The following is a 12,154-nucleotide window of genomic DNA, read 5'->3' on the forward strand; positions in this document are numbered from 1 at the left end:
TGTTCTCTGGTTATGAGGTAAACTAAAATAACCACAGCGCCTTTTACCAAACTAGGCTGCTTCACACGTGCAAAAATATGGCTACAGAATTAATTTATAGGCTACCTTTTTATACACCTAGGGCTGGTTTTCCAGACATTGATTAAACCTAGTCCAAGACTAAAAATGTTTTCAGTGGAGATCTTTATAGAATGATTCTTTTTGTCAAAGACTAGGTGTAATCCATATATGGGAAACCGGCCTCAATTGCTTAGCACGTGTTCCCACATTGGGAGATAAGAATAAAATACAGCGCTAGACAAACAATTCGTTCTAAAAAGATACCGCTTCAAATCTTTCACGGATTATCAATCAATAATCTCTTGGTGTGCGTCGTGAGATGACCAAGTATTCCATCACCAATAGGTTTCAAGCGTTTCGCTTATCTGCAGCATTTGCAAGATAAGAGAAACGTTTCCTTCTCTCGGGTGGAAACCTTCTTGGAAGCAAAAGGGAAAGTCACAGGTGTTTTCTTGACGTTTTCCCGCGAGGTGATTCGCCGGCGCTGTTCCGTCTGCGCACCTTACATATCCTATGTCAGTTCCAGTCCGTCTGGAAAGGACAGGGCAAAGATTTGACACGTTAGTAGGCTACCCGCGGAATGTGGGACACGATGCATGGGATAATGGATTAACATAATTTCCTTTCTACTTTTTCCCTTTCTACACGACCAACCGCCTTCGTTGAGAAAGACTCGTTACTTAACGGGGTGTCCAAAACAAACCAAACACCGGCCAGGTAGGCTATAATGTCAAAGAATGACAAAAACTTAGATCTGAATTTCCTGAGCCGAGAGGAAGCGGACTTAATTCGAGACGTTCTGGAGCGAGACAGGCGACTTAAAGAGAAAGAAGAGGAAAGAATAAGGTGAGTGGCGTGTAATAAATATTCGTACATTTAAAAAATTAAGCTGTGCATAATTTGTTTTGCAATTTAATAAGCACGATTTTTGTGCAAAGCCGGCGCATGTGTTTTCACATTTTCTGGCAGAGATGTTGCCAGGGCAACTAAATTTTTTTCAGACTTGCTTGCCACTTTGTTTAATAAAATGTTAAATTTGAATGTCTCAGCTTGTTAACGCATCTACTGTGAATATACAAAAGACCTGACCTGCAAATGTAGCTGTTTTGCGTCGAAGAGAACCAAATGGATAGTTAGCCTGCTGTGTTCGATAACGTAGCCTCTGACTTTCGATTCTGATTGTAACATTAAAATAACGCGTGGAGACTTCTTCATGAAGATTTAGTGAGGTGAGTCAGTTTTCTCAGTCCACACTGCACCCGTCGCGAAAGGACTGACGATTTAAATCATTTGTCGGATCTGACGTTTGCAAACGCTGACTACTGGGCCAACGCGTAGGCTGTAGATCAGTCTACAAACGCAGTTGCTCGCTCAGCATAGCCTACCTTACCACATTACTAGTTGACGGCTACTGGCTATTCAATAGCCCTAAAGCTGAAGCGCACGTTTAACATTGACCTGAACGTGGTTATGCAAATTTATTTTTATAGTAATTTTTGGATTGGTTACTTGCATTACATAGGCCTCATTTTAACAGTCTCAATTTTTTTGTTAATTGTTATAAATATTTATTAAAAATCAAGCAAGGTGGCCGAATATCTTTACTTCAGCTGTCAGAAAAAACGCAACATAAGACACTGTATAATGACTTGACTCGTTGAAAACTACTAGCAAATACGCTACCATTTTGGAATTATCTAATTATTTCGATTGACTTGGAAAGTTTTTGTGTAAATATATTTAGATAGGCCTACTTACATTTCAGTGTTACAGAAATGTTTTACTTAAGTGCAGCGGTCTCAGGTATCATAGGAAATAGTTCCTACTGAAAATTATTTTTGAAAATAATCATAATACGAACAGGTATAACCTCTGAAGGGAAAACGTCATTGTACAGGCGGGCTTCTGTGAGTTTGTAAAATAGGCCTACTGTTCATTGCACACACAACTTGAGTCAATGGAAAACATACACTAGAAGTTAAATAATGTTTTTAAAAACTCCAGAAAGTAAATTAGAATTATATTATAACATTAAAAACTTATTCTTGTACTGTAAAATGATAAATGCATTTGTCATGTGTTTTGATTAAAGTGTCAAAACATATTTTATTGCACACAAGAAATAATCAGTGTTTTCTTTTTGTTATGCCACCCCTTCAGAACTACATATGTTCATAAACTTTTCACTCCCTGTTGATTTTCTCATTTTGCTGTGTTCTAGAGTCCAATTAAAATAAATGTCTTCTATATACTGTAAGTCATGGGCGGTGGGTAGAACTGTCGCCTCACAGCAAGAAGGTTCTGGGAATCTTGGCCTTTCTGTGTGGAGTTTGCATGTTCTCCCCGTGTCCGCGTGGGTTTCTACTGGGTACTCCGGTTTCCTCCCACAGTCCAAAGACATGCAGGTAGGCTAATTGGAGACTCTAAATTGCCCATAGGTATGAGTGTGTGAGTGAATGGTGTGTGCGCCCTGCGATAGATTGGCGGCCTGTCCAGGGTGTATTCCTGCCTCTCGCCTAATGCACACTGGGATAGGCTCCAGCACCCCGCCGTGACCCTGCCCTGGATAAGCTGGTATGGATAATGGATGGATGGATATATTAATCATTCCCACTAATGTCAAAGTGAAATTAAGAATGTCATGATGAATTGTATTAAAAATAAAAACATGACAATGACTTACTTTGATAAGTATTCACCCCCTTGGAATTAACAACCTAAATTGGGCCAGGCAAATTCCATTTTCTGGAGAGATCACTCTAAATACATTAATGACTGATCTCTATGCACTATGTATCTCTATCAATGATTTACAATATGTTGATTTCAGTCCACCTATTTCAGTTGCATGATTGCACAATAAATGTCCCTGTTTTTGTGCTTCTAATTGAAACTGCTGATCAGATCAGGCATGCTGTCACCAAGGAACTGTCCATGCAACTTCAAGTTGTTAGGAGGCAAAGAGCAGGAAAGGGTTATAAAAAGATTAGCCAAGCTATGAACCTTCCTAGAAGCAACGTAATATCCATTGAAATAAAATGGAAAAAATATGTTATCAGTCAGACACTATCAAGATCAGTATGTTCTTCCAAACTGAGCAACTAGATGAGAAGGGAAATTGTCGACAAAGTGACCATGAGGCCTGCCGGAACACTGACTCTTAAGAGTCTAACATTGAGCTGTTTGGCCTGAGCAAAGTGCTACGTTTGGCACAAACCAAACATAGGCCATCATTTAGGTAACACCATTCCTACCGTCAAGCATGGTGGTGGTAGCATCATGCAGTGGGGTCCTTTTTCAGTCCTGGATGATAACTGGTTTCAATTCACAAGAGATCCGCATTTTTGATGTTCCATTATGACAATGACCCAAAGCACATGGAAAAAACTACAAAGGAATGGCTAAAAAGAAGAAGGTCACTATTCTGGAATGGGCGAACAAATTCCTAGACTTAAATCCCATTGAATGCCCACCTATGCCCTTCTTAAATCTGCGTGCGGTTTGTGCTGCTACTTTCGCAACAGCTGCAGATGCTGCGCTACATGAATTCCTGATCCACTAAAGTATTGATGCAAATCAAGGAACTGTGCAGCCACACCTAAATAGTTAGCAAGTACGGTTCACAAGTACAGTAGTATGTCACATTCTTGTTAAGCCTTCATAAGATGTTTCTTGAGTGAGGGAAACAACAAGCATCATCTTGTCTGCTGCATTAGTTTATATTTGAGGCTGCACCTTGTCTCAGTTGTCTGAGCATAATAATTTTTTAATCTCAAAACATATTGATCCAATATTATTAATTACCTTGCCTGTCATTTTTCAAGGGATTCATTTTAATTTGGCACGTAAATAATGGTGAACAAGTAATACTGGCTAACAAAAGAATCTGTTGAGCCACCAATGAGGTTGTAAGAATAACCAGCAAGTGTAACTCTTCAAAATTTATTGGAACAACTACAGTCTATTGAATTGGACCATTTCAAATAAATTAGTTTTATTAAAGTGACATAGTTGTTTGAGTTATAAAAATATTTTTCTCCATACAAGGACATAGACGACTTCAATTATGGCTGAAAATAGATTACAGTGTAATGTTTGTCGTCAAGAAATTCTATTAGTGCATGATTCAGCCTGTAATAATTTATCTCGATGCATGCTCTCTTGCATGCTTAGCATATTACTGATGTCTTCTCGTTGCAACTATGATAGCGGTCATGGTCACTGACAGGTTTACACAGTGCAGTGCTTTTAAATAGGCTATGCCAATTCACTGCCAGGTTTTAAGTCATCTCTACAAAAAAAAAGCTTAATGCGAATGGCAATTAGAAACCTTTGTGAATTGGCCACATCCTGTATTCACCCCTTTTAAATAAAAAAATGTCATTCTAGTCATTCACATTAATGTTAATAACTAATGTTTAAAAATGTATGACCCAGATGGTAAACTGTCCTTGGTAGTGCAGTTGCATGCACTTCCCATCCTCTGCAGATGATTTATGAATTGTACACAGGGATGGGTAAAAATGCATCAAAATGTATTTTGATACAAAATACCCCAAAGTTACATGTATCAAAATAAACTACACTATTCTGTATTTTGAAAAATACAATAAAATACATTTCCTGGGGAGTATTAGATCAGTGGTTCACAAACCTCCACTTCCTATATGGTGCATTCAAAAAGTGTGGGAAAGTCAGTGAAATTTATTATTTTTGCTATATTCTTAAGGCATTTGGATTTGAGATGAAAATATGAGTATAAGACAAAACTGCAGACGATCAGATTATTTTCATGATGTTTACAAGCATATATGTTTCATGATATTTACATGAATATATAGGTGTTTCTTTTTGCAGGGATTGTTCACACATATAGGAGCAGTCAGTGTCTAGTATCGGTATTAACCTTTGTTTTCATCTGTGGAGATTGCATTTGAAGCAGAAGGCATACATCATCATGAAGACCATACAATAAATTTTGGCTGAAATGTTACTAGGGCCGTGTTTCCACCAAAAGTACCCGGAACTTTTAGTCCCAGGAACTACTTTTCAAGGAACTAACAGGTTCCTTCAGCCCATTGTTGTCTGCATTTCCAACGCAGTCTAAAGTCCTGCGAAGATTAGGCAACTTAGCCCACTGACGTATGAAAAAGCAACGTTGTCTTCGGTCCATCTGTCCTATGATTTCTTCTGTAACCATACTACCACCGAAGTAGCCTACATTATTTTCTAATAACCGGGACAGCCCAGAGGGGTTTATTCCTCTTGTATACAACGGGTTACCAACAATGACTATATATGGTTACTTTTGTATTTATTGATTTTTATCGATTTAATTAGCTGAAATTGAAATATTCTTCCGCGGCCGTTTGGGCATATTTTACCGTTGTCAATCAAAACTGTCGTTGGTAGTTGGACTTGGACCGTTGTTATGCAACAAATAGGATATAACAGGCCAATAGTCAGATTGTAACTGTTTTATATATCCTCTCAAACACATTCATTATGTTTTTATGCGAACATTCACTTTCATGTCTTGACATCCGAGGCGACAGAATGCATTCACATTCCACAAATAACTGGCAACAACAGCAGAAAACATGCACACGTCGTGAACAATTTGCTGTTGAATTGATTACTTTCTCATCGTCAATTCCATATAGGCTAATCGCAAAATGACAAGAATAGAACGAAAACTCGGACTTGCGTGAAAATTTAAATTAGCAGTGGTACAGCCACCGTTTGCTTTCCTTCAAAGTTACTGCTAGCCGAGCAGCGAAGTGTGCCCTCCAGATTCGAACCGTGCACCATAAATTAGCCCATAGTCTTCCTAGTCTTTTTGTGGAATTGAAGAATGGCAGAGTAAAATTATGGCAGTCTGAAAAAGCAAAAGGGACGATTACTAGAATTAACCTGCTATTTTACCTTGACAAAAAGTGCAGAAGGTGATTTCCAGTTTGCTTTTACTGTATCACCAATGTAAATTACACAGAACTACCGCATACCTCACATAACTGTATCAATCGTTTTGAGTCAATTACAACGGGTTAACAAAGAAAATCCTGAAGAAAAAATGCCTGGAAAGGCATTTAAAAAGATATAGGTGATGTAAATGGATCTTAGATTTGATACAGTTATTCCATTTCAGGGTGTTACAGCTTCACCACAGCCACTGTAAACAAAGAAGTCGAAACGTGGTTTGTACGGAGATAAAATTTTCTCCGAGGGGTAAATCAAAAATAGGAAGTTAGAGAGAGTGCACAGGGAACTCCTTCAGAAGAGGTCCTTATATAGGGAAGTATCACCCACCAAACTCCTTCCATGGATCTCCCACAGGTGAGCGCAGTTCCCTGGAAAGAGACAGATCGGCTCATATAGCCCTAGGCAACCAGTGCCCCATTTGGGACATAGGCAAAAAGGGCTATGCAACCAAATATTAGACTTTAATGCTTTGATTTACTTTTAAGTACATCCATTAACCTATTTGCACAGCTGTAAATGGGGGAGTCAACACAAGAACAACTCCTTCTATATAGTGGTAATACATATGTGCATGGCATTACCATGTAATAAAAGCTGATTGTCTGTACTTTTGTCTCATATTCATATTGTGATCTCAAATCCAAATTCCTTAAGTAGATTAAAAAATGACAAATTCCACTCTAATATTCCCATGCTTTTGTAGGACACTATTTGAACTATTTCACCACAATATAGTTGGTGGGAGTCAGGTAGTGTATGGCAGAAAGGTAATAAGGGCATTATGGATCATAAAAAATTGTTTTTTACAATCCATAAACTCTTTTTAATTTTCCTGTAACAACTACCTTCCAACAACTAGAGTCAATGCCTTAGGTTTGCTACATTGTTACATTGAAAAGGGTCAGCCATCACATTTACGCTTTGCCTGCCTCCTCACTGACTGCTTGCTGACAAGAGACTGGGTAAATGACTGAGTGTGTTTGATTTGCAACCCTGAGTATGCCACTTAGGTTTGATTTAAGTTTCATGAAGAATGATACTACTTTTGGTGAAGAATTGGTGCACTAGTTGATACTCGGCGGAAACAGTGTAACCCGGGCTGAAAACCAAACTCACACAATGACATGTAGGGTTTTGGGAATGGGTGGGAAAAGTATGTTCGGCATTGTTAAAATACAGAAATACAGAACTCATGAGTATTTTGATCCAAATTACATAGAGGTTGTTTTCCAACAACATAAAATACAAATGACAAACTAGTACTTCGTATTTCAAATACACATTTCAAATAGGCTACTTGTATCAGAAATACTACCCATCTCTGGGCAGTTCTTCTTCTGGTACTTAGAATTATTCCACTGGTGCAAAAGTATTGCAATCCCTCCCTACCAACTAAATATGCAAACCTCATACAGAATTTTTTGTAAATGCAAATTCAAGTCTTTATTTTTGTAAAAAAATAATAATAATAATGTTGAATGGAAAATATTGCATCATAATGCATCATAAATGTGTTTGTTGCACATAAATTTGTTTTTGTGAAGGGAAAAAATATTTCAGTGCTTTCAAATTTTAAGGTAAAATAAAAGTAGATGTATAATAATAATAATATTTATTATTATTAATATTGTTGTGGTTGTTGTTGTTCGGACGTACTCATTTCAGTTGTCAATAATGAAGTGCCCTGGGAGATGCGTGGCAGCCATTTTTCAGAAGAATTTTCACCACACACAGCAGGGCCAGTCTGCCAGAGTTGGTTGTTGTGGAGCCTTTATTTCCTTACCTTCCAAAGAAATGCCTATTGCCCAGGCCCCTCTGGAGCCCACCTGATTTCCTTCATTGGCTTTAAGATTCAGTGCACAGGGGCAACTTATTTCACAGGGCCTTATTAAAGCAGTCAGAGCTTCTTACAACTTATCTTCTATTATTAGGCATGTGCAGGCTCTTAACACATGACTATGTGCAGGTTTTTTAAAGGTAGTTTATGGCTTGCAGGTGGCAGGCAGTGGTATAGTAAACTAAACTGTGCAAAGGTAAATCTGCATTACCAGTTTAAGAGCTCCACTATCATTGTCATTTGTCTGATGACCTTATTTCTGTGGTTATGTAAGGCTGATATGTTACCTTGGCATCTGTTTGATATGTGACTGACACTTAGCCTGTGGTTGTAATTGAGGGGGCAGGGTGTGGCCTGGTCTATAGAACAAAGCGGCAAGGCTTTTGGCTGCAGCTGATTGGTGCTGATTTGGGCACTGATGCAGAGTTGAGGGTGTGTTTTAGACTGGAATGGTTGCAGAACAGCGTGCCCGTGCGCGTCGGCCCAAGATGAGTATCTGCAGCAGGGAGGTGCGCAGCTTTGCATGCAGCACGTAGCATCAGCAAACGGCCGTTCTGCCAAAAACCAGCGCCTCCCTCACCGCTGCCCTGCCTGCGTGCTGCAGGAGCTCCGTGGGACAGTTCTACAAGATCGCGATCTGGGGCAGAAGCAAAAGTGATTTCTGAAAAACGTCTGTTAGCAAGTGGAGGTGTCCTGTACTTTGTGAGTAGATGGAGGTGTGAGTAGGTGGAGGTGATGCCTTATTAGAGGGTGGAGGTGTCTAATTGTTTGTGATCCTGGTGGAGGGATTGGATAGTTTGTGAGAAGGTGGAGGTGTCTGATAGTTTGTGAGAAGGTGGAGGTATCTGATAGTTTGTGACCCCATGTCAAACAATTGGAGTTTGTGTTTGCCAGCAATTGCCGGGTTTTGGCTGGAAAAAGTGATCAAAGTATGGGAAATTTATAGTCTTCCAGATATTCTGGCCAGCAAACAATTAAATAAATGTATAAATATTTATAGACTACAGCCTAAATAATGGCTCTTTCCATTTCAAATATGTATTACACTTATTCTATCTAAAAAGCTCAGCAATTTATCTTTGTTATCACTGCAAATCACCCTCCAGCAGGCTGGTAGGTTCTGTAGGCATGAAGAAATGTATTCTTTCTGATATAAACTGGACAGATAAGCCACCTACAGAAAGAAAACGTGACGCAGCTAGAGCAAATCTCAAGCTCCACCAAATCTTCCAAGACAATTCACTTCAAGTCAGCAGCTGCCCACTTCTATGCCATGAATAAGTGGGTGTTTGGCCCAAATAAATTTTTTGGCTGTTATAAATAGGCTGTTTTTCTCTTATCAAAATGTGATGAACTTGAATAGGCCTAGAGATGAGCTTGATATGATCAGCAAATTGTTGTTTTATTGTCCTGTTAAATGCATTGTTCTGCGCTGTAGACTAAAGCTAATGTATGTAAATACTAGTAGTAATAATAATAATTAATTCTCCATACATGCATCTTCGTGGTATATTTGCCATTGTTAATAGCAGAAGTAGTGTTCATTTTTTCATCTATTTTCAATAATTATTTGAAAGAAACAAGCAATGATGTAAGATCATGAGTGTCATTTTTTAAGAAAAGGTTTCAAACAGGCACTGATGCAAATAGCCTTTTTTACCCTAATTCATAGTGTTGTACAAAGCATATGTATATTTGTATATTTCATCTTTATATTATGTTTAGTTCCTAAAAAAAATAGTTTTTGAGCTGGTTGAAAAGAATATTAATTTGAATCATTTGCACAATAAACTGAAATTCTTCTGGACACATTGGCCAGCAAAAAATAGCCTAAATAAGTTGTAGCACAAACTCTGGGTGGAGGTGTGTGATGGTTTGTGAGAAGGTGGAGGTGTCTGATAGTCTATGAACCTGTGTCGGATTATGTCAACCAGAATCTGGGTTTTGGCCCCCCTCAGTACTGGCACTATTTTCCGGGATCCTGGGTTTCACTGGTCACAGTTTGGTCTGTTTTTTTCTATGTGTGTGTTGGTGTGTGAGTCTGTGTGTGTATGTGTACTGTACATGTGTGTGTATGCAGTTGCATGTCTCTGTATGTTTTAGTACTGGGAGAGCATACAGTACTGTGTGCAGGTGTAGGTGGTATTTTTGGCAGTGTGTCTATGCAGGATAGCATTCTGAATGAGTGTTGTTGTTTGGTTAGCTTCCATGTAAAGAAAGCCTGTATTCATGTTCTCATGGTGAAGCCTTTACCACTCTGTCCTACCCTTCTGTCTTTGTCTCCAGGAAGCTCCAGGAGGCCCGGGGGGTCCGGCACTGGCTGAGGGTGGGGTCTGGACAGGAGGCCAAAGACTTTCAGCCCAGTGTGAAGAACCAGCTACAGCAGTCGCTCAGCACCAAGATCAAAGGAAAAAGTCTTTCAGGTGAGGCAAACCACCATTTTACTTTTGAAATTCACTTACACGACACTGGAGGCTTTCTACCAAAATAGTGGCCTGGCTGTCTGTGATCTATAAAACAAGGAATCAAATGACATTGGTGAGAAAGAAAGCTGAAAGAAAGACAAAGTGTCTGTTTGTTTGTGTGTTTATGTGTGTTTGTGTGTGTCATGCTAACTTTGGTCCATGTTCCCATTCAGTGGTGTCCTCAATGGGGGGAGCACTTTCTCTTAGCAAACCCGATCCTGTCTCTCTCAAGTCTTAACACTGCAATGCCAGTTAAGAATGCCAGGTCAGAGTTGGGAAAAACAGAGACCAATTTACACTGATGTTATTTTATTGCCTTTTACTCAGTATTTTCTCTTTAAACTGCTCAGAAGAACCTGCACTGATTACGTAATTATCCTATAGCATACATACAGGCTATGTATTTCAGCTTCATCATTTTCATTTTTGAGGTGACTGGCTGTTTATTTCACCCTATTACAGACTCAGACCGGACCTATTCAGACATCAATTAATTTTCTCTTTCCCTCCTTATATTTAATAATTCTCTTATTTCCACTTCTGTGCAGTTATTTCCTATGTCCCCTGCACTGACCATTGTTATTTGTTCCTTTTTAATCTGTCCCTCACATCACAGATTTTAACTCACATATTAACTCACACGGACAGCTGACAGCCGATGGAATGTTTACGTGGCTTGTTACCATGGAAATGCACTGGCATGTCTCTGGCTTTACTTTACACCAGTGGTCTCCAACCCTGGTCCCGGAGAGCTACAGGGTCTGCTGGTTTTCATAGTGACTCTGCACTTCATGAATCAATTAGAGAAGTTGATCACAGTTAACTCAACTCACCTGGTGTCTTGGGTTTCAACTGGGTGCTGATTTTAAGGTGAAAACAAAAACCAGCAGACCCTGTAGCTCTCCAGGACCAGGGATGGAGACCACTGCTTTAAACAGAAGAAATATCGGGTTAGTTCAGGCTTTTTCCTATGCCATTATATGAGGGAGACATAAGAAAGAGACCTTTTATCCTGCTTGACATCTTTACACAGACATCGATACCGGATCAGCTCCACCAATTAGGCAGCTTGTGCTTATTTCTTCATATTTCTTATAAGGTGTTAGTGCCAGTAGTGCCAGGCATGCTATCCACTTGCACTCTAAGAGTGAAATTCTACAATTATTTGCATTAAATTTTGACACTGAAAAAACAATGTAGAGATTAACACAAAAGCTTTAATAAATAGGTACTGTGCTTAACAGAAAGAACTATCACATGAATTACTGAGAGTGGCATAAGTAAACGGGCAGCCAGAGGTCAGAGAATTCTAGGTGCTAAGAGAGACAAGTCAGAGTTGATGGATCCCATATGCACTCTGAAGAGGTGGGCTTTCAGTCTGCACCTGTAGATGGTAAGACACTCCAAAGTTCTGACTTGGTCGATCTTTCCACCAGTAAGAACCAAGTGTGGAATAAGCCTGTGGAAATTCCTAGTGGGAGAATAAGCTTCCAACAGAGGTCAGACTAAGGTCAGCAGACCACAGAATGACTGACCCTATTCTTCACCTCCTAGTACTCTTTTCTTATGTAATTATTTTAGAATTCTTATATTGTATGCTTTATGGATTTACACAGATGTTGGCTGTATCTATTAATTTATTTGACACGTTAAACTTACATCAATGTAAATGCATGGTGAATGCATTTAAATTCTCTTAAATTGTAAGTTGATCTAGATAAGAGCATCTGTTAAATGTGGTTGCAGGCTGGTTATCAGCTGTGACGTGGTGAATTATGGGCATCTACACGTGGGCTCTTTCTGGCCTTGG

General features: G+C 39.2%; 1 protein-coding gene across 1 annotated transcript in view; it reads left to right on the forward strand.

Annotated features, from left to right (window-relative positions):
* Nucleotides 1-579: 579 nt before the first annotated feature.
* zmp:0000000991 (mucin-17) overlaps nucleotides 580-12,154 on the forward strand; it is a 29,100-nt gene continuing 17,525 nt past the window's right edge. Inside the window, exons 1-2 of the mRNA XM_035416040.1 lie at nucleotides 580-906; nucleotides 10,166-10,302. Coding sequence (XP_035271931.1) covers nucleotides 788-906; nucleotides 10,166-10,302 — 256 coding nt within the window. The 5' untranslated portion in view covers nucleotides 580-787. The remainder of the gene's footprint in view (nucleotides 907-10,165; nucleotides 10,303-12,154) is intronic.

This window comes from Anguilla anguilla, chromosome 4, assembly GCF_013347855.1.
Source record: "Anguilla anguilla isolate fAngAng1 chromosome 4, fAngAng1.pri, whole genome shotgun sequence".
Lineage (NCBI taxonomy): Eukaryota > Metazoa > Chordata > Actinopteri > Anguilliformes > Anguillidae > Anguilla > Anguilla anguilla.